This window comes from Cnephaeus nilssonii (assembly GCF_951640355.1).
Source record: "Cnephaeus nilssonii genome assembly, chromosome: 23".
NCBI lineage: Eukaryota > Metazoa > Chordata > Mammalia > Chiroptera > Vespertilionidae > Cnephaeus > Cnephaeus nilssonii.
Genome location: NC_137094.1, coordinates 13,912,728 through 13,939,475, shown reverse-complemented (window position 1 = coordinate 13,939,475; position 26,748 = coordinate 13,912,728). Strand labels below are relative to the sequence as shown.

At 45.2% G+C, this 26,748-nt stretch overlaps 1 protein-coding gene across 3 annotated transcripts in view; it reads left to right on the top strand.

Moving 5' to 3' along the window:
• The window catches only part of ENAH (ENAH actin regulator), a 113,789-nt gene that overhangs the window by 44,748 nt on the left and 42,293 nt on the right, over positions 1-26,748 (top strand). For all 3 annotated transcript variants that reach the window (XM_079763376.1, XM_079763374.1, XM_079763375.1), the window contains 2 exons: positions 11,511-11,676; positions 15,787-15,964. In XM_079763376.1, the coding sequence (XP_079619502.1) occupies positions 11,511-11,676; positions 15,787-15,964 (344 nt within the window). The remainder of the gene's footprint in view (positions 1-11,510; positions 11,677-15,786; positions 15,965-26,748) is intronic.

The window sequence follows — 26,748 nt, the reverse complement described above, 5'->3', positions numbered from 1 at the left end:
AAAGCTGATAAAGAAAAGGTTCCTCTTTGCCCTAGCTGGTTTGGCTCAGTGGATAGAGCGTCGGCCTGCGGACTGAAGGGTCCTAGTTGGGGTCACATGCCCAGGTTGTGGGCTCGATCCCAGCGCGGGGCGTGCAGGAGGCAGCCGATCCATGATTCTCTCTCATCATTGATGTTTCAATCTCTCCCTTCCCCTCTCAAATTAATAAAAACATATTTTAAAAAAAGATTCCTCTCATAAACACATGACTGCATGTAGTAAGCACCTCCTTTAGGGTACTTTTTCTGCTCATTCCTTAGCCTGACAATATCAGAGGTTTTTTCATTCTACAGGATAACCCGGGAGACTTGTTTTCTGAGAACATGCGATCCTTCTTAAGATGTTCTTCTTATTTTCTTTGGTGGCTGTGGATCAGTGACTATACTAGATTGCATTTGTACTTTGCACATGAATATAGATGTTGTGGGATGAAGAGTTTAGTAGTGACATACCTTTTTACATTATTATTATTATTATTATTACTACTACTACTAGAGGCCCGATGCACTAAGATTCATGCACGAATGGGCCTTCCTTCCCCTGGCTGGCAGCACCACCTTCGCTCCGGTCCGGAGCCACCTTTTCGCTCTGGCCCGGAACCGCCTTTCCACCTTCCCGCCTTACTGTGCTGCCCAGAGGCCTGGAGCAACTGGGGTGGTGCGGAATGCCTGCGTCGTCACGATGACGCAAGTGTCCCGCCCCACCCCCGGCTGCTCGGTGCCTGTGTATGCAAATTAACCTTCCATCTTTGTTAGGTTAATTTGCATACTTACACCTGATTGGCTGATGGGCGTTGCGAAGGTATGGTCAATTAGCATGTTACTCTCTTATTAGTGTAGATGATGATGATGGTGATTATTAAAGCCATTTAGTATTTCTTAGAAACTTGAGTGATACGTAACTGTGTGGTCTCGATGGGAAATTTTGCCTTCCTACATATTTGGAACTGCTGCCTCCCAGATGGTTTCCTTGCCTTGTAGACAGCAAGTGTGTGTGTGGCCGTTATTTGTGTCTGTTGTTTGTCAGTGACATTCACAATGTTTTTCCTGCATCCCTCAATCCGTGAGCCGTGACAGCACCTCATTGTTCCTAGCAAGCAGCTTTCCCCTTCCTTCTTATTAACAAGTTTTCTTTAATGAAATATAAAAGGAGAAAAGCTGTTTAGTATTTCGTAAATGTACCTTATAGTAGAAGCCCCGGTATCTAATGTGACCTGTACTGGTCATAGTGGTTGGTTAATTGAACTAGTTACAGTTTGTTGCCCTTAAAAAGGACATAGACCTTTACCTGTGTTGGCCTGCTTTATAACATACGTGTTCATTCTAAAGCTTTTCCTGTTAGCCCAGGGATGAGAAATCCACATTACTTTTTTCTTTCCTAAAGTTAATGGCCGTCTTTTCTCTCCAAAGATTCAGCTTTGCTTTCTTTCAAGTGGAGAGAGAACTTAAGGCCGACGGAAAGAGTTCTGAATACAGCGTTCTGCCAGACTTGTGTGACCTCCCCCTTTTATATTTGTCCCACCATTTTTTAGAGACCCCGCCTTTATAGAAACCTGCCGGAACATTTCACTTCCTTTCATAGACGTTCTGTAAACTCACATGGTGTCCGTCTATAGGACACTTAAATTGCACAATTACAGGTACCGTCTCGGTGCATACATGTGGCCACAAGCACAGCTAAGGACACAGCCCGGAGAAGGGTGCAGGGGGACCCGCGTAGCTCCCCAGGGCAGAGTGTTTTCAGGGCTAAATGGCATGTTTTGTGGACAGAAGAGAGAGGAGTTGATAGATGGTCCACCTGGGCATTGGAAGTCAGAAACGGGAGCGCTCACTGGCGTATTTGAGGGCTCTGACAGGTGGCAGATTTTATTTCTTTACAGTTCACCTCTCTCACTGCCTTTCAGGTCACCACTTGAAGAAATCTTAATGAGGAGAAATGAATAACTGCAATGCTCACCCTTTCGGGCTTGCCACCCGAGGGTGGAGAGATGGTACGCATCGTGGATTGTGATGACACAGAATGGGTCCCCCGTTTGGGGCGGGAGAGAGGGTGTGACACTGGGGCCTGCGTTTTGGAGGACAGCTAGGATTTAAGGCAGAAGCTACTATGTTTGGGAAGAGGGGACGGTGCAGTGAGTTCAGGCAGAGCGAGAGGCGCGTTCAGTGCTCTGGACAAGCGTGGCGTTTCTGCTGTTGCGTTGGAGTTTTGAACTGTTTTTGCACACGTGTGTCCCCAGCAGAGGGATGGTGGCATGGCGTGAGGTGCGCTTTTACACGCTCTCAGGATCTGAGGGAAAGCATGAAAGTCAAAAGACAGAGGCCACACCACGGCGCGGACCTTGCGTGCCATGCCACACAGCCAGAGTGTACCCTGAAATGAGTCTTCGGGGTGTGCTGGCCGGAAGGGCGACACGATTAGATTTGATTTAGAAAACATGCATTAGGAAGCGTTCGGAGCTGGGAGTAAAATTGCGTCCGCAATACAGTCCACGTTAAAGCTGGTGAGCAGTGTGAGCAAAGGGAACACGTGGATTGGGGCGGCCGGAGTAGGATGGACAGACCGTGGAGGGGTGATGGGACAGGAGGGTTTTGAACTTGAGCCCGAGGTTCGCAGGGTGGTGATCTGAGAGAAAAAGCCCTCAACTTGTGACTCTTCGGGTGCTTAACACCATATAGGACCTGGTATGTATTGTCTGCTTTCCTGTTGGAGGAAAAGACATGCTTACTCCGATTTGACTGCATAATCTTTTATGAATGAGATGGCCCCACCTCAGCGTTCCTGAACTCCAGCAGCTGTGGAATATAGGTGGGAACAATGTGTGTGGAATTGAAATCTGACATTGGGTTCACGCCACCCCTCTTTCATGCTTGAGATGTGATAAAATGGCAGGCTTGACCAAAAACATTGGACCTGGGAGCGTTAAGACGGAAATCCCACTTTTAGAATCCCCCACGTTCTGGTGTGTAATTTCTTCCTTAATATTTTATCTTCTGAGCCACTGACATGTTAGTTCAGAGAATGACTCAGCGTCGTAACAGCCAAGGTGCTAATTCGCTTTTTCAGGCTGAACTCCCTAAGTGGTTGGTAGTATAGCAGAGGTTATTGTACAGACCTTGACATAACAGAAACAGAGGATTTGGGGATGAATGACACTCTCCTTCTTCAAAGATGGTGAAGATGTGCTAACACGTATGTAAACATAGATGTATTGGGACCATGGCTTTCAACAGCGATACGCTTTACAGCATGCTTTGGGAGTATCCGTAAAATGCCAGGTGACATCCAGAATTTTCTCTTGCCTTCAGTTGTCCCCCCTTATTCCCCCTCCCCTCTTATCTGTATACTAGCGAATCCTGTCCAATATACTTTCTTTTTTAAAAATATGTTTTTACTAGTGGCCTGGTGCACAAAATTTGTGCATGGGAGGGTGGTGTCCCTCAGCTTGGCCTGCACCCTCTCCAATCTGGGACCCCTTGGGGGATGTCCAACTGCCGGTTTAGGCCCGATTCCGATCGGGCCTAAACTGGCAGTCGGATATCCTTCTCGCAATCCGGGACTGCAGGCTCCTAACCGCTCACCTGCCTGCCTGCTTGATCGCCCCTAAGCACTCTGCCTGCCGACCTGCTCATGCCCAACTGCCCCCTCCCCTCCGGCCTGATCACCCCCACCTGCCCTCCCCTCCTGGCCTAATCATCCCTAAACGCCTCTGTCTCGGCCCCGCCACCATGGCTTTGTCCAGAAGGACGTCCGGAAGGTCTCCCAGTCTAATTAGCATATTACCCTTTTATTAGTATAGATTGATTTCAGAGAGGAAGGGAGAGGGAGAGAGAGAAACATCAATGATGAGAGAGAATCATTGATCGGCTGCCTCCTGCTCAGCCCCCTAGTGGGGATCGAGCCCACAATCAGGGCATGTGCCCTTGACCAGAATTGAACCCGGGACCCTTCAGTCTGCAGGCCGATGCTCTATCCACGAGCCAAACCAGCTAGGGCCTGATATTCTTACAACATATGTGTACTCCCATGTGCTTCCCTCCCATGTTTCTAGTGAGGTTCAGTGTCACCATATGAGCACCTCACACTGCTCTTCATGCTTCCATTCTTGCTTTCCATGCACTTTCCGGAACCCCTCCCCTATCTACATAGTGGCTAGAGTCATCTTTTAACCCTTTGCACTCACTTGCTTTTTCTCGATTCCTTTATTCTAATGCTAACTGTGTCGAGTCACACTCGACATCCGAGTGCAAAAGGTTAAAAATGTACCTCCGCCCTAACCGGTTTGGCTCAGTGGATAGAGCGTCGGCCTGCGGACTCAAGGGTCCCAGGTTCGATTGCGGTCAAGGGCATGTACCTTGGTTGCGGGCACATCCCCGGTAGGGGGTGTGCAGGAGGCAGCTGATGGATGTTTCTCTCTCATCGATGTTTCTAGCTCTCTGTCCCTCTCCCTTCCTCTCTGTAAAAAAATCAATAAAATATATTGTTAAAAATTTAAAAAAAGTACCTCCTGTTCTGCTTAAAGCCTTCGAGTGGCTTCCCAGTGCACTTGGGGTAAAGAACGTGACCTCCCCTTCCTGTGGCTCAGGTGGGACCTCCTCAGAGAGCCTCCCTGTGGAAAGATGAATGAGGACGGTGGGAGGGTGCATTCATTCTGGCTTTGGGGACCCCAGAAAGGCTTAGCAGAGAAGCGGTGTTGGAGCCAGGTCTCGATCCGTAGGATTGCATTCGATGGAATCGGGTGCTGAACAAGTATTTAAAGCGTGTCTACTGGGTGCTAGGCGCTGTCCCTGTCATGCCCGCTTTGACAAGTAATCATTAGTGAGTGACGGCTTTGAAAGGAAGTTGCTATTTTCAAAGCCTTGTCTTTATTGCAACCTCAATAAATAGCATCTACCAGAATAGCCAAGCCATCCTTAATGTGCTGGAATACCAGGACGCTTTCCATTCACTTAGTACCTGGGAGAATAGAATTTGGCAACGATCCTCTGCCGTCATATATACCTTGTTCAGGAAATTTGATTGTATTCAGGAATGAGTTACTTGACCAAGTCACAGAATTGTAATGCCGTGTTACGGTTGTTATGTTTTTAAACAATCAGCTCTCTCCAGCCTTCTGATGCCATATTTTATTTTAAAATACCCGAGTTAACACCAGGAAGAAAAACTGTATCGACTACATATACCAAGTGCATTTGATCATAAAATGAAATTTTTGTTTATAACGGATTTAAGTGCCTGCTCTTCACAGGCTATATAATTGACTGGTTTAATCTTTGCGCGTAGTAGTTCCCTTACGGACTCAGGATGCTGAAGGCTTTGAGTAGGTGCTCATTTTGAGGCTTGTTGTAATGCAGAGAGAATGGTCGTATAACGAGTATGAAATGTTTGCCTTTTTTGCTGTGCTTGGTTCTTTTTAAAAATTTTTTTAAATATATGTTTTTATTTCAGAGAGAGAAACATCCATGATGAGAGAGAATCATGGATTGGCTGCCTCCTGTACGCCCCCCACTGGGATGGAGCCTGCAGCCCGGGCATGTGCCCTGACCGGGAATCGAACCGTGACCTCCTGGTTCCTAGGTTAACACTCAACCACTGAGCCACGCTCGCCCGGCTTGTTGTGCTTGTTTCGATCTTCATTTCTTTTTTTTTTTATTCCTCTCTGACTCTTCAGTAGCTGTGGTTCTAAAATCTTGCCTCCCTTCCCGTTAACGTGTCCCCGAAAAGCTGCACATATGTGTACGGTCTCAGCATCTCAGAAGCCCTCCTGTGGACTTCTTCAGCTAAAAATCCTCCCGGAGAACGCTGGAAATCCCTCTTGTTCGGTCTGATCCAATAATTGAACCGGTACCCACTCCCCTGGGAACTGACCTTGAGGCCACTTCACAGTGGACGTTCCACTTGCTAAGACCGTGAGCTCTCCCCTCCGGAGCGTCCCAGAATCCGGACCTGCACAGAGAATGCCCGCCTGGAGTCCTTTAAAAAAACCTCTGACTCCCCGTCTTTGGGGGCTGGCACCATTTTGGGGCTCAGCCCCTCTGGTTGTCCAGGGGACCTAATAAATTCATAATTCTTGCCGAAACTGGTTTGGCTCAGTGGCTAGAGCGTTGGCCTGCGGACTCAAGGGTCCCAGGTTCGATTCCGGTCAAGTGCATGTACCTTGGTTGCGGGCACATCCCCAGTGGGGGGTGTGCAGGGGGCAGCTGGTCGATGTTTCTCTCTCATCGATGTTTCTAGCTCTCTATCCCTCTCCCTTCCTCTCTGTAAGAAATCAATAAAACATATTTAAAAAATAAATACATAAATTCATAATTCTTTACTTTGGCTTTGTGTGTTCTTCCTTCGGCAACCCTAACGCCTGTCAGAGGACCCTCTGAGCTGTCCCTATCATTCCTCTGTTGTCTGTCTGTACACTAATGAACAGGCAGTTCTGTTGTGGCTAAGGCTAGTCATACTTCATAGCAAACTCTTAAGTATTTTACTGGGCGAGAGGGAAATGAGAAAGAAAAAAGCAAACCCCAGACAGTATGGAGAACTGGTTAGAAAGCTAGTTATGACATTTACGGTATACTTCTGTACTAGTGGCCTAGTGCACGAAATTTGTGCACAGGGGTGGGGTGGGGTGGGAGTGTCCCTCAGCCCGGCCTGCACCCTCCAATCTGGGATCCCACCGGGATTGGGCCTAAACTGGCAGTCGAACATCCCTCTCACAATCTGGGACCGCTGGCTCCTCACCGCTCACCTGCCTGATTGCCCCTAACCACTCTGCCTACTGGCCTGCTCGCCCCCACCTGCCGCCTCCCCCCCGCCAGCCTGCTCACCCCCAACTCTCCCCCCTGCCAGCCTGATCACCGCCAACTGGTCCCCCCCTTGCCGGTCTGCTTGCCCCCCAACTGCCCTCCCCTCCTGGCCTGATCACCCCTAATCACCTATGCCTTGGCCCTGCCACTATGGCTTTGTCCGGAAGGACGTTTGGAAGGTCTCCCGGTCTAATTAGCATATTACCCTTTTATTAGTATAGATGTTGCCTTTATTTTGAGATGTTTTACATTCTAAAATACTGCCTTTCTTAAGTTATGGTGACCCCTCCCCAGTCCCCAATTTCCTGTCTGGCAAGTCGGCCAAAATACGGTATTGTCAGCCTTCTGTATTGATCCATCCGATCTGTATTGGAGGTTTCTGAGTCCGTGAGATCCAAAAAGGGTGCTTCCCTGGCTTCTGTGGCGCCCACCTGTCATGGAGGCTGGTCTCTGGAGCGGTTTTCTTCCCACATCAACAACCCATTCGCCGACTATTTTCCACACCAGCCGGGTGTCCAGCAGTTCAGTTACCCCAGAACCCCACAGGCTAGTGGCTCAGCCCCACAAGACTGTCCCCGTTTCAGATCCCGGCCGCCAGTGGGGGTACGAAGGCTACCCACTTACGCCCCGCTGACCACCGAGTCGGGTTTGATCGTTCACCAGGAGGACTCCCAGAACTTAGGAAAGCACTTTCCTTGTTGTTGCTGGTTTAATAGAAAGGATGCAACTCAGGGCAAAGGCTGGGGTGGGTGCAGAGGTCGCACGCCCACCCTCCAGCACCGCCCCGCGAAGGTTTCATTGCATCGGCACAATTGTGAACTCTATTTCTGACCCTTCGACTCTCCCCAGAGGTGGGGGTTGGGGTGGGGGGGGGGGACTGGAAATTGCCACCCTCTGATCATGGCTCAGTATTTCTGAAAACAGCTCTCTTCCTCAGACCCACAAGCCATCTCCTTAGCATGCCAGGACTCTCTTCCTGCTCAGGAGATGCCAAGGGTTTTAGGAGCTCTGTGCCAGGAACCGGGACAAAGACCAGAGATTTTTTTTTTTTTTTGCTACAGAATGTCTGTCTGCAGCCAGGAAAGGTCCTCAGATGTTGTGGAAAGGAATGGGAGGACTTGATTTGAATTTGTCACTAAGAACCCCTGTGGGCTTTTATACATAGAAGGAATACAGAAGAAAGAGCACACTTAGAATAAATGTATGGGTTTGTTTAATTTAAGGTAGGACATGGCAGTGGAGAGAGCAGAAATTTGAATGTATTTGTGTGTAATTCTGCAGCAGGATTTGTAATACCTTGTTTTGATGACTAATTTAGGAGTTTTTCATGATTGAGATGCTTGAGAGTATTATGGAAATCTTATTTTAAAAATTTATTTATAGTTACAAATTTCCTTAAATCCTACAAAATATTGAGGTGATTAAAGTGAAAAGATACCAGCTATAGCTTAAATGAAGCTGAAGTTTCTTCTTACAACCTCTATAATGTAGTTACAAAATAGGATGTTGTTATATGAAGGAAATGAATTAATGCATGTAAAACTCTTACCAAGTGCCCGACATAGTAAACACTCAATGTATTAGCTGTTATAATTCATTTTCATCCTTATTTTTCGCCACCAGAATTTATCTTAAAAAAAGCCAAATACTTCGTATTCTCTTTATATGAAATTCAACATGAGTCCCTTCCTGGCCCGGCTTTGATGTGGGTTCTCCGGGTGCCAGGTGCCCTCTGGGACTGCAGTTTCCTGGGCCGGACCTGCCCCTTCGCGCCTTCCACACCCTCACGTGGCGGTTCCTCCTCTCCCCAGAGCATCTCAGCTCTTACCACATCTGAGCTCTTCTTCTCTTTAACCCCGGCTCCCCCCTCCCACTGCTCCTTGGCCTTGCGTAGAGTTAGATTTGTATCCTTAACCTCTCATGTTGAACATTTTTCATTTTCATTACACAATGAATCCACTAATTTTTATTATTATTTTTTGCATTTTTTGGCCTTTGCTGGCCACTTGGATGTGTTCATCTGGAGATGTCTTTGTTTCCGTGCGTGTAGCTTTTCCAGGGACGTTGAAGTGACCAGACAGTTGGTGGCGGATGAAGTGGTGTGTATAATAAGCGCCAGTTAAAAGCTGTTCGTTCAGTGAGCCGTGCACTCAGTCTTTGGAATGTCTCCAGGTGCCCGCTGCAGAGCCGTGGGGGGCAGAAACGGTAGAGGAACAAGTGGGGCCATCATATTGGACTCTTCTGCTTTGGGGTTTTTTGATAGATGATATATATTTTTGCAAACCTTTTGTCATCTTTTGTTTTGAGCATGAAATGACCTAATTTACAAACGAGGGGTTTAGTGTTGCCTACCTCGTGTGCTCCCACGGGGACTTCCTTGAGGACATCATATTTCTTGAACCGTGGGAATCATGTTGTCTGTCCCAAAATAATAATTTTTGAAAACTGGAAAATAGCGCGCTCTTTATCCGCTTACAGATTTGCTTCCTGGGTTGCGCGCTGTAACAGGCCCTCTGCTTTACCTGCTTCGTGCCGTCTTGCGTTAGGGTTCTGTAGATGTTGTCACACGTAAGTGTTCCTCTTGTGAGGGATGAAGAGATTTCCCCTGTGATGCTGACACGTGCTCGGAGTCACAGGTGAAAAAATAATTCAAGCTCTAGTCATCGGCTTATTTTTATTCCCAGAACTTTTTACCCCCCAAATTTCCAGCGCAGCCCAGCCGGTGTGGTTCAGTGGTTGAGCGTAGGCCCATGAACCAGGAGGTCACAGTTTGATTCAGGGCATGTGCCCAGGTTGTGGGCTCGATTCCAAGTCGGGGGGCATGTAGGAGGCAGCCGATCAGGGATTCTCTCTCATCATTGATGTTTCTCTTTCTCTCTCCTCCTCTCCCCTTCTCTCAAATCAAAGCTCAATTATAGTTATGCTTAAAACTTTTTTCTGGGCAGCATACAATTTTAGACTATCAGTAGATGTATTTCAGTGTTTGTGCTGCACAAATATTGTTACAAGTTTTTGTAAAATTTCTCTAGTGGAAAAATAGAGACAATCGGAACCCGTTGTTCTGAAGCAATGTTATTGCTCAGGGCTGCGGCTTCTTACGTCTCCATGATCTCCTGCCATCAGGTCGCCTGGCAAGCGGAGTAAAACACACACATGCAGTGTTGAGAGGTGGGGCAGACATGGGGGTTAGAGAAGAGGTCGCGAAAGTGACTTTTTGTTCCTGAGGACATTGGGGAGGAACCCACGTGATTTACTTAAAGACTTTGAGGCTAAAGTAGGCTGAATGAGCAAAGCTTTTCGTTAACGATGGGGCTGGATGAGTTACTTGGGGCATCTGCATCAGTTTCGGCTTCAACATCAGCTAAGTCTTCTGCGTGGGGCTTGGGTTAAAGCATAGAGTTAACTGTACCTGTTTTCTTCTGCTGTTCACTTTTCATCTTTGACTTAAAAAACAAAAACGAAATATACTAAAATTCTAATCAGTCATTTCCCCCTAGGGTGGTGTGAGAGGATTTTTGAAAGATGAAACTAGTGCTTGATGGGAAATTCAGATCCTCTCCCCTCGTTTTATTTATTCCTGCATCTCGGTCTCACTTGGAAACAGATGATTGAGAGGAAGCTGAGATTGAAAGACATTATTTTGGGATGGTCCTTTTTTTCATATTTATCTGTGATGGTTAGAATTATAGTCTAAAGGATCCTTGGAAAGCATCTCGTTTTACTTTTTCATTTTTTAAATGAAGAAATTTGAAACACAGGGTGTTCTGGCCAACGGGTGTCCGAGAGTGAGTCCCATTGCCATCATTGACGGTTGGGGACCACTCCGTATCGTAAGGGGGCAGATAGAGCTTCTCAGAATTTGTTATATAGACCACGAAGCAAGCCTGGTGACCAACATGGTTTTTAGTATGGAGGGATTCACAAACAGGTCATCGATATTATAAACATACTAGAGGCGTGGTGCACGAAATTCGTGCACTTGGCCGGGGGGGGGGGGTGTGTGTGTGTGTGTGTCCCTCAGCCCGGCCTGCACCCTCTCGCAGTCCGGGAGCCGGCGGGGGATGTCCGATTGATGGCTTAGGCCCGCTCCCCCTGTGGGACATCCTTAGCGCTGCAGTGGAGGCCCGAGAGGCTCCCGCCACCACCGCTGCACTCATCAGCCACAAGCCCCGCTCCCGTGGGAGCACACTGACCACCAGGGGGCAGCTCCTGTGTTGAGCGCCCGCCCCCTGGTGGTCAGGGTGTGTCATAGCAACCGATCGTGCCACCATTGGGTTGATTTGCATATTACCCTTTGATTATATAGGATATATGATTAAATCATATAGGATATATGATCATGGGTAATTTATACTTAGAGTTGTGTTCAGTTTAAGGAGTGTGTCAGATACTCAGATTGAGAAGAAAACATTTTCGTGTTACTTGTGTGTTCGTGGATCCTGATGCCCCTCCTCCTGTCCCTCATTACCCTTTATTTTTTAATCCATTAGACCGTACCCACAAGGGCAGGAAGCTTCCGTCTTGTTCACTGTTGTTTCTAGCACCCGGTAAAGCACTAATTGTTGAGTGACTGCTGAGTCGGCTGACTCTGATTTATACGGCTATGTGGGCAACTGAGCATATTTTAAATGTCTCATGTTTGCTTTTTTTCCCCCCCTTTTCTGCTTGTTCTAACAGTGAACAGAGTATCTGTCAGGCAAGAGCTGCTGTGATGGTTTATGATGATGCCAATAAGAAGTGGGTGCCAGCTGGTGGCTCGACTGGGTTCAGCAGAGTTCACATCTACCACCACACAGGCAACAACACCTTCCGCGTGGTGGGCAGGAAGATTCAGGACCACCAGGTAAGCGTCTGGTTGCGTTCTTCAAGCCATCTTGTGTTACAGAAGGACTTGCTGTTTCGGTAAAATAAAGCAATGGTTTGAAACCGTAGTCAACACAGTCTTGATGGGGAAAACATAGGTGGTACTGAAGAACAGCCCTAAAAGTATCTCAATGTCGGCCCACAAAGAAAACGCATATCTATGTTATAAAAGGCCCGTGGCCCTAACACCAAAACGACCAAAGACTGGCACGGGTGGGCGGGGCTGCACGATTTCACGCGCTGGGCTTCCAGTTTAAAAATAATTATAAAGACGTCTGCACAAGTCGGGCAATTTCCAAATGAAAACATTGAGTTTTGGTTTTTTTAAATATATTTTATTGATTTTTTTTTTTACAGAGAGGAAGGGAAAGGGATAGAGAGTTAGAAACATCGATGAGAGAGAAACATCGATCAGCTACCTCCTGCACACCTCCTACTGGGGATGTGCCCGCAACCAAGGGACATGCCCTTGACCGGAATCAAACCCGGGACCCTTCAGTCCCCAGGCCCACGCTCTATCCACTGAGCAAAACTGGTTAGGGTGAAAACATGGAGATCTTTATCCATTAGAAAAGTAAGCTATCCGGTGACTTTATAGTTTTTGACAAATAGAGTGTTCTTAAAATGTTTGTGAATTTGGAAACACTTCTAAATAGTTCATGACACTCATATGAAAGCATTATGAAGATTAGAAAATGTTTAGAAAGAAAGTGCTTAGACCTGAGTGACAAGATCTTATATATAGAAACCTGTGGGACGTCTAAGCTGTCCTTAGATGGGCAAATCTTAATGACATATAATGAGCTTAAGAGGGAAGCAGAAGGAAATACTAAAAATAAATAGAACTTGTTAACACTGAAGCTGCCCTACTGAATAGAAAAATTGGCAGAATCAAGCAGAAAAAAAAAGTTATAAATAAACAATATTAGGATTGGAAAAGAGATGTAGCTATAGATATGCTATGAAAATAAGTTACGGAAAGATAATTTGAACAGCTTTATGCCAATAAGTGGGCCATTTTGTACGAAAGTGTTACTTAACCAAAACTGGCAGAAAAGTAGAAAAATTAAATAGATCTGCAATCATAAAATGTGTCAGTAGTTAATAGTTTACCTAACATGTTATAAAAAGTCCTCAGTAAGATATTAGCAGACCAAATTCAACAGTAAGATAAGGATAGTTTAACATTCGATAACTCATAATGTAATTTACCGGGAGAAAACCTGTAAGAAACGAGATTCAGGAAAAGCGTTTGATAAAATTAAAATCTGAAGGCAATAATTCTCAGCACGTTTGGCATAAAAATGAATTTTCTTAATCTGATGAGGATGACTAACGTAAACATAGAGCAGACATCCCCCAGGACAATAATGTTAGGATTTCCATTAAACTCGGGAATACGTTGAGGATTTCAACTTGAATCGCTTTCATTCATTTAGCATTGCGGAGGAGGTAACCTTAGTGATATAAAGATGAAGAATTAGAAGCTAGAAGGAGTATAAAAGAAGTAGTAGAACTCATTTTATTCACTGATGATACAGTTTTCTACATAAAAAATCCAGAGTATTTATCTCTGTAGTAAAATACAGAGATAAATATTACAACTAATAAGACTGTTCAGCAAGGTTGCCCCTATGATTAAGATACAAGATCAGTATATAAAAGAAAAGACAATTTTATAGAAATACTTAAAGTAACAAAATGATACGGTACCTATGAGTATAGCTAATAAAAATTGCTTTCCTCTCATTCCAGAGTACCTTCGTTACATTTCTCAGTGGTTATCGGCCTTTCCTAAAGTGGAAACATGTTGTTATAATTTATTAACACCTAAACTTTCTGTAGTAAGATCCATTTAAAAAAAAAAAATCACCCATCATTTATTTGTAGAATGGAGCGTGTATAAATTACATAAACATATATTAACAGATTCCATTTTCCTATATTTATTAAGTGGTTATTATGCTCTAGGCGCTGTGATTAGGTTTCACGAGCGTGATAAGGTTCCCAACCTTGAAAGAAAGATGCGGTAAAGAATGGGGAAAGAGCCGAAACCGGTTTGGCTCAGTGGATAGAGCGTCGGCCTGCGGACTGAAAGGTCCCAGGTTCGATTCCGGTCAAGGGCATGCACCTTGGTTGCGGGCACATCCCCAGTAGGGGGTGTGCAAGAGGCAGCTGATCGATGTTTCTCTCCCATCGATGTTTCTAACTCTCTATCCCTCACTCTTCCTCTCTGTAAAAAATCAATAAAATATATTTAAAAAAAAAAAAAAAAGAATGGGGAAAGAAACAGAGTAAGTTATGACCTCATAGGAGTGAACCCAGCTTTGGACCTGTGTACTAGAGGCACATGTCCATTTTCAAAGAGGAAGCTGAGAAACTGAGCAGGTTAGGGGCCGAGTCCGGGGACTGGGAGAGCCAACATGGGGAGTTAGGCCCTGCGAACGAGGGAGGGCTGTGTGGGTAGCCTCGCAGGCCATGGTTTGGGGCCCAGAAGTCCCTCCCATATGTTGGGAAGAAGTGTGACTGAACTAGACGGGCCCTCATAGCCCAGCCACAGTCATTTCCATTACTTTTGGATTAAGGTGATTTAAGACTGTTAGTTTCCCTAGCTGTTTGCCAGAAGCCAATGTACATTTTCCCTGGAGTGGCGGGGGGTGGGGGGGAGAGAAGGGAGAAATAGCATCATCGTAGGCATCAACATTTCCTTAAAATTGTCCATATGCAACGTCTGGCACTCACTCAGAATACCCAGGCATACGAGGAGACAGGAGAAAGAAACAGCAATAGGACAGACCCCTGGGATCCAGTTAATGGAACTATCAGGAAGTGACTTTAAAATAACGATGCTTAGTGCATTCAAGGAAATACAATACAGATTGAGGATTTCAGCAGAGAACTGGATACTTGAAAAAAGAACAAAATGGAAATTTAAGGCCTGGGGCGGGGGGCGGGGGTGGGTTAGAACGGGTGCAGGGGGAACAAGGGGGACGTGATACTTTCAACAATAACGATTTAAAAAATAATAATAAAATAACTGCTGTTAACTCAGAGATGGTGTTTATTTATTTTTTTTTTTGTTTTACAACCAATTAGAAATAGCTAAAAAGAATTAGTAAACTGAAATAGAGGTCAGAAAAAAAATTCAGACTGAATTCAGCTAAGATAATCAGAGAGAAATAGGTAATGCACGAAGAGCTTAGGGGAGACATAAGGGAATACAGTGAGAAGGTGTGTAGAGTCTGTGTAGGCAGAATCCCAGAGGAGAGGGGAGACTGGGGCAGAACAAGAACTGAAGAGAGAATGAAGAAGAGTTTTCAAAAGGGATGAAATCAGTACCCAGAAAACCCTATAGGAACCCCTTGTGTTAAAATCACTGCAAACTAAATACAAGGCGAAACTCTCAAGCTGTCCTTGAACATCAGATACCGTTAAAGTAGCAACCGTCAACTGTCAGCTGACTTCTCCATAGAATCAAGAGCTGGGAGGCAGTGAGCTTCAAATGACTGGAAGGCAGTGAGTGACCACTTAACATTCCATACCTAATACGAATTTTCTTCAAAAAATGAGGGTGAAATAAAGATACATCCTGACAGAAAAAAATGGAGAGACTTCCTCGCCAGATCTACGGTGGAAGAAATTCTTCAAGTTAAAAAAAAACGGTCCCAACAGAAGCTTGAAGAGGGCAGAGGATTAACCCTTTGCACTCGCTTGCTTTTTTCGATTCCTTTATTCTACTGCTAACCATGTTGAGTCACACTCGACATCCAAGTGCAAAGGGTTAAAAAGCACCAGAAAGCATAAGTGTTGATGTTATTGACTGTACAAAGCTAAAAATAGTGCTTTATGGGGGTTAAAATATATGGAGAATGAAAATCCTATACAATAAAAGTCTAATATGCAAATTGACGGAACGGTGGACCGTGGAAGACTGGTCGTGATGACGCTCACTGACCACCAGGGGGCAGCCCTCCTGTCTCCGCCACAGCGCTAAGGATGAATGAATGAATACCGCTTCAATCAGGATTTGTTGACTTTGTTGATGTTGCCATTTATTAGCTTGACTTTAAAAAGAATTACTGTCTTTTAGGTGGTGATAAATTGTGCCATTCCTAAAGGGTTGAAGTACAATCAAGCTACACAGACCTTCCACCAATGGCGAGACGCTAGACAGGTGTATGGTCTCAACTTTGGCAGCAAAGAGGATGCCAATGTCTTTGCAAGTGCCATGATGCATGCCTTAGAAGTGTTGAATTCGCAGGAAGCAGGTAAGGGGCCTGCGGGTGACTTGTTTTCTTGAACTGAAGTGCCGTCTATCAGTCAACACAGACCTTTTCTGACCAACTTGTAAATCACATATGTATGTGAAGTTGTTCTTTGCAGAGATGTGAACTTTTTATTTGTTGATGTAAAGATGGATTCTGGAAGGACAGGCGTATGAGATGGGTTCATGGGTCATTTTTAAATGCTTTCGTTGGAAAGCGACCTAGTTCTGTTCCTCCTGCTGTAGAACCTCAACTTTTGTTGCAAGGACGATGAGGCCCAGAGACTATGCAGTAGATCAAAATTATGCACATTTATCTTCATCTCAGATTTTAGGAAGAAACACGTGGTTTCTGAAGCATGTTTTTTAGCCACCACTGAGGCCTTGAACCTCAAGTAGGACGAGGTCTCCTGCATCCTAGTCATGAACAATTTGATTCCAAAAGTTGTTTCACAATTTTAGGAGTGCCCTCAGGTGGTATTTGCCATGAATTGCATCTCCCCTGACTGCATGGTGGTTAGACAGCAATGTAGAAATAATAAACTTAAAAAAAAACACACACCCACAAAAAGAACCTCCAGGGTTTAACCCTTTGCACTCGCTTGCTTTTTTCTCGATTCCTTTATTCTACTCGGGATTTAATTTTTTAAATACCCCAGATTTTACAAAGCGCGGCAGTAGAATAAAAAACTGGAGTTTCTTTTCATACAAACTTATTTATTTGGATTTTTTTATATTTCTAATTATTGATACATTCAAAGAGTAATTTTAACCTCGACATCCGAGTGCAAAAGGTTAAGACTGTATATGTGTCAGAGATGGGCTCTATTTTTGTTTAAAGCACAGAAAAAGAAATACACCAATGTATTTGTTCTCTTTGGGGAGATAGCTTTTATTATCGGCAAACAAATGCTATATATAAAACAGTACAACTGTGATTACTTTTGCCTGCACCGTGTATTTCATAGTGACCCATAGGACATAAATATTCCATGAACAAAATTTATGTATTTTAAAGGAATGACTTCTATAGTCATTTGACATTTTGTTGAAGGTAGAGAATTTTGAAACCTATTACAGGACCCATTCAATTTTACTTATTCCTTCCCTCGTTGCAAAAAGGATCGAAACTTCTATCCCATTTGTTAGTTTATTTCAAATGTGAATTTCGAAGAAGACATTTTTGGAAGCTTGCTGGAAGTCATGTATTAAGCCTATCGATGATTTATATTAGATCTCCTTTGAGCAAATTAGTATCTCTATAAATAATTTGTACACAGCTCTCATATGTTATCTGTTTTGAGAAAATAAATGACTGAACTTCTCCTGGTTTGTAAGTCCAGAAAAATAGCATAGAAAAGTCTGCATGTATGTAGTCTTGCGTGTAGATGATCGGAAGTCACCGTACTTACCCTACAGGTATAAATATTGTATCAGCCTTCTGTTGTAGAATTGCTTTTCTGTCACCATAGTGTTATGGGAAAGAACCGAGAATTGTGGTTCTTAATATCTTAACTACATAGTAAGAAAATTAAAGGGCCTAAGTTTAGGCAGCATATATGTATGACAATCATATTTGGCTTCCCCATGTTTGGAACAAGGTAGCATTTTAATTTCTAAACCTTCAAAAAAAGAGTATTTACTACTATTAGGAGCGAAATGTTACTAATTTAAAGTAGTTAGAATTGTTTAGTCGTCAGCTGTTGTTTTTTAACCAAATGGAAAGGATTGTTTTGATCAGGATGTAGTAATATAGTTGTGCTTTCAACATGCAAATGCTAATTAATGTTTTTTTCTTCTGACCTCGATATTTTTAAATTAATGAGTCTTAATGGGGAGAGACTCAATTACATTCTCTGTAATTTCCACACTGTAGAACGTTGGGCAGATGGGAAAATCACCCATCATCTTATTGGCTACACAAGCATTTTGAAAAGGCAAAAAAAAAATGTACTAGATTCTTCTTAGATTATTTGGAGCCACTATTCTCTGCTCTGTCGCAACCTCAGCCTGTCGTACTGTGGGCTGAGGGGAGAGAGAGGTGAAGAAGTGGGTCCGTCCTTGTCATGGCCCAAGCCATTGGCAAAGAGGCTTTGGATTCATAGCTTTTTCATCAGAGAAAACAAAGCATTTGGTGGGCGTTTTTCATAGTCTAATCTAATTAGAAAATGACGTTTCATAAATTACTGTAGTGAAACACTAATTTCTGATTTTTTAAAAAAAAAATTTGTATTGATTTCAGAGAGGAAGGGAGAGGGTGAGAGAGAGATAGAAACATCAGCGATGAGAGAGAATCATTGGTTGGCTGCCTCTTCCAAGCCCCCTACTGGGGATCGAGCCTGGAGCCCTGGCATGGGCCCCTGACCGGAATCGAACCCGGGACCCTTCCTTCTGCAGGCCGACGCTCTATCCACGGAGCCAAACCAGCTAGGGCTGATTTCTGATTTTTGATGCCATTAATTGGTTTGGAAGTGGAGGCCTGGGAGGAGATAGATGCTAAGAACCAGAAAGGCCCTTGGGGAAGGACTGACGTTTTTCTGTAAATCTCCACGAAGTAGGAGAGGTCTGTTCTCTACCCCAGGTTGATTTTGCAGGCCCCCTCCCACCCACCTAAACAAACATACCAATACTGTCGCTTCTCATCTGGACCATCTCTCCCTTCCACGCTGTTTGCTTTGGGCTCACAGCCCGTTCCTTGCTAAAGCCACCCATTGTCTTTCTGCCAAAACCAAGTTGAAAAAGGTTAAACCTCCGTGTCGACTCCCTGAACAAACAATAGGCCCCAGAAGTCCGTGATCAGAAGCCAAAGAAACATTTGCTCATGACGATAAAGCAACTACAGATATTCGTCTCTCCTGCTCCTTAATGTCTTACCACTTTTTAAAACCATTTCTCTTTTCATAGTGAATGCTTCTGTTTATTGTTTTTATTAGGTGTTAACGTCCGTATTATCCATTGAACGTTGGTTAGTCCTTCTTAGTGATTTTCAGACTTTTTAAAGTCACGGACACTTTTGTTCAAGTAATGTTTTCAGAAGTTCGGCGCATAAACAGGCAAAAACAGAAAGGGGGAGCTTCTCTGGTTAATGGCGGGGGTTGGGAGTCCATAGCCACTGAGGCACGTGTGGGTCTCGAGCAGGATCTGAACGTCACTAACCTGTCTTTTTTTTTTACCAAAACCAATGATTCCACAATCCTCTCTTCCTCGCTCCCTTGCTCCCTAAATCCTCTAAATCCTCAAACACATTCTTTAATAAAATTAATGAAAAAGTAGCTTCCTTTGGGGATCCTCATGCTGACCTTTGCAAGGTGTTCTATACGTGTTTACTATTTCCGTTTCTTAGGAAAAGGGGAGGTGGAAGACATGTTTTCCTTGACTTTGTTTTTAACTTGCTGTGCAGTTACCGAATAGCCTGGAAAGTACAGGAGGTACTAAATACAGTGAGTTATATTTGGAATTTAAGAAACAAAAAAATCACATGTTGTACCATTTTTTTAAAAGAGTTGGAAGTAGTGTTTTTCCTTATACCAAATGCTACAGTTTATCTGTTTCCGTTGTCTAATGGAGCGATGGACTAGATTTTGAACAAGTGCATTCAAAACGCTTTATTCAGGCTGACATTTGGGATTTCTACATTATTTATCAAGTACACGTGTAGCAATTTTGCAGATAACAGTTACGGGTTATATAGAATATAAAGTCAGTCCTTGCGATGATTGGTAGAGGTCAGTTTGCACCATGCTTCATTTTGGAAAAGGTGGAAGTCATTTGAAGACAGGAAATGATTTTTTAAAAAAATATTTTTTTATTGATTTTTTTACAGAGAGGAAGGGAGAGAGAAACATCGATGAGAGAGAAACATCCATCAGCTGCCTCCTGCACACCCCCTACTGGGGATGTGCCCGCAACCAACGTACATGCCCTTGATCGGAATTGAACCTGGGACCCTTCAGTCTGCAGGCTGACGCTCCATCCACTGAGCCAAACCGGTTAGGGCAGGAAATGATTTTTTTTTAAATCATTTTTTAAAAGAAAAATCACGCCTCGCCAGGGAGATTATCCTGCCGTGTTCTGCTCACCTAAGCTTAAGCCTACCTTTGTACGAAGGAAATCTTAAGATTTTGCCATTGGTAACACTGCTTCTGCTAGATTTAAAAAACACACACCCACAAATCTACCGAAAACGAGAACATACTCAGAGATATCCGCGTGTTCGAAATTTTCTTTAGGTTTTTATAAATACACATAAACACGGAGATGCCACTCTGTTTGTAGTGACACTTCTGTTTTCCACACTGCCATGAGTCAGGAGAGCAGTAGGAAGGTTCTATCACAAAAACGGTCACGCGTGTTTTGCGCATAGATACCGCCCTAGGCGCTGGGAGTCATACTGACATGATACGGCCTATTCCTTACCTTCCAGGACTTCACAGGTGGGCGGGAGCTGCGAGAGTCAAGGTCAGCAAAGTTAGAACACCTTGTGTGAGAGGCTGGGAAGGGTGCACAGGCCTTTGGGACTGGAGAGAGGGAGAGGGTTAAGGAGCTCTCTGAAGAGCAGATGATGCTGAGCTACGTCTTGAAGAATGAGTAGGCCCCCAGAACCTTCTGGTAGGCTTGGCGGCATGAGAGCGCCAAGGAGCAGCTGGGAAGCAGCAGATGGACGGTGTAGGGCGTGGGCATGAGAATATGGATTGGGGGTGGGGGGGACCCTAAGAGGCAAGGCTGGAACGTTTGGGAAGGACCTTGTGTTCTTGCTGAGGAGCGTGCATGTTACGTGGTCGGTGGGACAGTTGTGTGATGTGATTAATCGGGCTGCTTCAGACCGGATGTAATGGGTTGGTGTGTGGTTACAAGCATGGAGGTCAGATGAGGACGCCGTGGTGATCATCTCGGTGGGAAGGATGAGGCCTGAAGTGACACCGTCTGAAGGGGGAAGGAACCGAGAGAAGGGGGCATGACAAACCTGCATTGAGTGCCTGCCCTACCTGCCAGCCATCGTTGTAGGCCTTCGACGCGTGTTCTCCTTTCGTCATGAGAGCAGCTGTGAGGCAGGCACGACCTGGTTCCGGGTCCCTGCCGTGTGCCGGGTCCTAATCGGGGGCACCTGATATCCCTGATCATCTTTAATACGAGGTTGGTGGTACTGTCTTTGTTTTAGGGTGTGATTCAGGGCTGACAGAAGGACCGGGCTTGCCCCAAGGCCCACCGCTAGCCAGGGGCATAACTGGCATTTGTGCCCGATCTGGTTTTCCCATTCATCCTCTCCCCGTATCTCAGTGAGATGGAATGGACAGGCCAGGAAGGGGAGAAATGTGTCTACTGGCCAGAGATGGAGAGGAGGAGGATGGGACTCTAATATATATATATTCGAGGCCCGGTGCATGAATTCGTGCATGGGTGGGGTCCGGCCAGCCTGGCCAGGGGGAGGGGACATGGGCGGTTGGCCGGCCTGCCTGCTGGTCGAACTCCTGGTCGAGGGGACAATTTGCGTATTAGCCTTTTATTATATAGGATTATATAGGATATACACTGAGTGGCCAGATTACTATGCGTTCAGAGATTATAATAATCTGGCCACTCAGTGTATGTTGCCCATAAATTAGAGAAACATTTGCTGGATGTTAAACAGTCAAAATTTCGGATACCGTTTTTTGTTTTTTGTTTTATTTGATGAGAGAGAATCATGGAATGGCTGCCTCCTGCACGCTCCCTACTGGGGATCGAGCCCGCAACCCGGGCATGTGCCCTGACCGGGAATCGAACAATGACCTCCTGGTTCATAGGTCAACTGTCAACCACTGAGCTACGCCACTGAGCTGGGTTCTGATACCTTTTTGTAAGACTTCTTCATCTTTGAACGAAGATGCAGAGGGTAGGAAGAAGCTTTAATACAGTAGTCTCTCTTGTTGTCCGCTGGTGCTAAGAAATGAAGTGCAGGACCCACTTGCACTCCGGTGAGACCAGTCAAACCTAATTCTGCACGTGCTTCTATCCGTCTGCAAGTGGGATGGGTTGTCCATGCTTGTGTTCAGCAAAGAGCCTGTGGACATGGGTGCGGTGGCCTCTGAATTCACATTGGGCGTTCCTGTTGCATGATCGAGGCAAGAGAGGGAAATTCTAACCAAACTTCGGAAGATGGTATTCAATAGTGGTATCTTTGAAATCAGTATTTCACATATAAAGAATATTGTGAGCCCCGGCTGGCTTGGCTCAGTGGATGGAGCATCGGCCTGCGGACTGAGGGGTCCTGGGTTCGATTCCAGTCAAGGGTGCATGCCCGGGTTGTGGTCTTGATCCCCAGTGGGGGGGCGAGCAGGGGGCAGCGATCGATGGCTCTCATCATTGATGTCTATCTTTCTCTGTCTCTCCCTCTCTCCCTCCATCTTTGAAATCAATAAAAAATATTAAAAAAAGAATATTGTGACATAGTTCATAAATTCATACAAAATGCCCAAGAGGTAGATGGTCTCATCATCTAAAAGAAGAAAAATCACAGCGAACTGAATGATTTATACTCCTGATAAGATAACGATGTTACATGCTATGAGAAACAAAAATGAAGAATTCAGAATTGTCGACCTTCAGGGTCTGTTCATTGTGTAGAGAAAATAAGCCAGGGTCAGAAACATACAGGCAGTGTAAGTACCGTAAGTGGCACAGAGAGAGGTCAGAAAGCGGAATAAGCCAAAATAGCACACTGCTCATGCAACGATACCAGAAATAATTCTCAGAAGGTAGACCTGCTATTTATGTGGACTTTTTTTTTGCCATTTCGGAGGTGATGCGTGCTAGAAAACAGATGACTTCCGTTTTCTGGAAATGTTCAGGGGTACATGGCAATGACAGTGCCACTCACGTAGGAAGGAATACATGTTTATCTTGCAGCCTCGTGTGCAAACACTGACCTGACCTTGACTTTGGTCACCCTGTACTAAACACAAAATTACCTTTCCATGTTCAGATGGAGAGTCACCGGTCCCCATCGATGTAAATGTTTCTCTGAGCGCCCGTTTGAGTGAAGAGTTTGGCTAGATGAGGGACATTGCTTCCCAGGAAACAGGTCTCGAGTCTCCCTCGGATCCACCTTCTATTCGTCGGAGGCAGGGGGGATGTCTGCATACCTACTGTGTGTCTACCAGATATTCTTGTCGTGGCTTTCCATTGCTCTGAGAAGGAAGTACAGACTCCTCCATGTGACTTTCGGTTCCTTCATGCGTTGTTCCTTCTGTATTCAGTAAACACACGCTCCTACATCCGGGTCCTTGCACGATTTGTGCCTTTCATGGCGATGGCAACTTCGGTGGTGGCCTTTTTCATTTTCTTTGAATATATTGATGTTTCATCTAAGCAACATCCCATCATATTTGACTTCGCATATCAAATTTGTGGCCTGCTAATTAGGGTAAATTTTTTAAAATATATATATTTTTTATTGATTTCAGAGAGGAAGGGAGAGGGAGAGAGAATCATTGATTGGCTGCCTCCTGCACGCCCCCTCCTGGGGATCGAGCCAGCAACCCGGGCATGTGCCCTTGACCGGAATTGAACCCGGAACCCTTCAGTCCGCAGGCCGGCGCGCTCCATCCACTGAGCCAAACTGGCCAGGGATAGAGTAATTTTTTTTTAAAGAGACGTAAGATAAAATACATATTGTTAGGGGTATAATGACATATTTTTAGGGATAGAAGTACATTTCTGAGACTGAAGCTAATGATGCTTAGTCTGTAGAACAAGTTTATTTTTATGTTCTTGCTGGCGGCCCACGCCAGTAACTGCACTTAGATGTAATTTTACTTCATAAACTCTACATGAGGTAAACAAACCCAGTTTAACTTTTATGTATTCAACAGAATTATTTTTTAAAAAATATATTTTTATTCATTTCAGAGAGGAAGGGAGAGGGAGAAAGAGATAGGGACATCAATGATGAGAGAGAATCATTGATCGGCTGCCTCCTGCACGCCCCCCTACTGGGGATCAAGCCCGCAATCCGGGCACGTGCCCTTGACCTGAATCGAACCTGGGACCCTTCCGTCCGCAGGCTGATGCTCTGTCCACTGAGCAAGGGCAAAAGAATTAATTTATTTTTTTAAAAAAAACTTTTTTATTATAAAATTTTATGTATTTTTAATTTCACGAAGTAAATTTGGGCATCGTCGTTTTGGACAGAAGCTGCTTCTTGGTTTGGCCGATGAAGAGCGTGAGCTCGCGTGCAGTGAGGAGGAGGAGGGCCCGGCGCCAGGGCTCCAGGCAGGGGCAGGCCGCTGTCCTGGTTTAACTGGGACCGCGCTGGTTCTCCGTGCACCGGCCTCAGTGGGCGGGCATTCCGAGCCCTGGCCTCCGCCGCGCCTCCCCAGACCCGCCCCGGCCTTTGGGAGGGCACCCGGGCCCCGGCTCTCCGTCCCCGCCGACACTCGGTCCCGGTCACGGTCACGGTCACGTTGGTGTCATCAGCGGAGCCGCTTCCTTCGTTGTTCACATTCAGTTCTCTCGTCGGAAACCGGAGCCGGCCAGAGCTCCGCCTGAGAGAACTCCGGTTCCCGGCACAGAGTTTTGTTCTCCGAGGGAAGGGAGGCTGGTGTTTCTGATGGGGCTGCTTCTAAAAATGGAAGCGGTGCGGAGAGCCAGAGAGAGACAGGAACGTGGCCTAACGTCCCACCACCAGAGGCCATTCCGTCTAAGGTTTTCTGGAATGGGGAGGCGAAAGGCATGGAGATCCTTTTCAACTTGGGGTTGTAATCACTTCTCAGATGAAGAGCACGACACAACACTTTATTATTATTGTTATTATCATTGAGCTTTTCTTCACGTGCCATGCAGTTCACCCATTCAGTGTACAATTCAGTGGTTTTTAATATTTTCACAGGGCTGTGCAGTTAGCGCTGCTAACACTTTTTGAACATTTTCATCATGCCTGCGCCCTTAAGCCATTATCACCACCCCACACCCTGACCCACTCCCAATTCCTCCATGCTTCTCAGCTCCTGGCAACCACTAATTTACTTTCTATCTCTGCCAGAGAGTGTATGTAAGGATTAAGGATATACATATATATATATATATATATATATATATATATATATATATATATATATACACACACACACATATGTATGTATGTAAATATAAATAGATATATTATATAGTATATACTGAGTGGCCAGATTGCGATGATCTCTGAACGCATAATAATCTGGCCACTCAGTGTAAATCCTATATAATAAAAGGCTAATATGCAAATTGTTCCCTCAACCAGGAGTTCGACCAGCAGGCAGGCCGGCCAACCACCCATGTCCCCTCCCTCTGGCCAGGCTGGCCAGAACCCACCCATGCACAAATTCATGCACCGGGCCTCATACACACACACACATACACACACACTGAGTGGCCAGACTATTATGCTTTCAGAGATCATAATAATCTGGACACTCAGTGTATATGGTATATTCATACATAATATAGTATACATGGTATCCCCCCAAAAAATGCTTACACACTTTAACAGCTGCTAACTCAATTTAAAAAAAAAAAGATTGATTTTAGAGAGGGAGAAAGAGATAGAAACATCAATAATGAGAGAATCATTGTTTAGCTACCTCCTGCATGTCCCCCACTGGGGATTGAGCCCATAACCTGGGCATGTGCCCTGACCGGGAATCAAACCCTGACCTCCTGGTGAATGGGTCGACGCTCAACCACTGAGCCACACCAGGTAGGGCAGATAGCCCCATTTTAAAAATGAAATGTATTTTAATAAACACGGCCTTTATAACTACTTAAAATGTGTTTATGCCTTTTTGGGGGCACATTATATATATTCTCAGTCCTTTTATACGTATACACACGTATGTGTCTGGTATGTGTATCTTCCTTATCCATCCATCTGTTGATGGACACTTAGATTGAAATCTTTGAGATCCTGTTTTCCTTTCTTTTGGGTATACAGCCAGAAGTAAGATTGCTGGATCATATGGTCGTTTTCTTTTCATATTTTTGAAGATCCTCAATCCTGTGTTTTCTTAGTGACTGAGCCACTGTGCAGGCCTAGAGTACCTGACTTTTTTTTTTTTTTTTTTTTTAATGGAGGCAGCCATACCACTGCCGTGCACCCCTCCAGGCGACTCTAGGTACCTTAGAGCCCACACACACACATTTGCTTCCATTCCCTCTCAAAAGTGCATCTCGTAGGACTTTGCAACCACGAAGGTCATCCCCGGGGGCCTCACGGACAGAAGTGTGGACGCTGCTCATTTGGATGCTGATTTTGTGCACGGGACAGCCCAGCTTTGCAGAGTGCCGATGGAAAGAGAGCCGGCTCTGAGCCAGCGCTGCCTCGTTTCATCCTCAGAAAAGATGCTGAGACGGGTCCTCTCCCCGTCACAAATGGCCTTGGGACTCACCGCTAACGGTGGAAACCTCTGATGGTGTGAAACGTGAATGCGAAGGGCCTACTGTGGTAACTATAGGTAGCGGTAGAATAGAGTGATGCTGGTCACATCCCAGCAGCCTGCACTTCCTGCTACTAACATGTCACCCAAGTGTCTGCATTACCCTGCTCATGCAAAACACGTGCTGGTGAAGAATGTTAAAAGGCAGGGGGAGCCCAGCCGGGTGGGGCTCAGCGGTTGAGGGTCGACCCAGGAACCAAGAGGTCACCGGTTCGATTCCCTGTCAGGGCACATGCCCAGGATGCGGGCTCAATCCCCAGTGTGGGGCGTGCAGGAGGCAGCCAGTCCATGATTCTCTCTCATCATGGATATTTCTATCTCTCTCTCCCTTTCCCTTCCT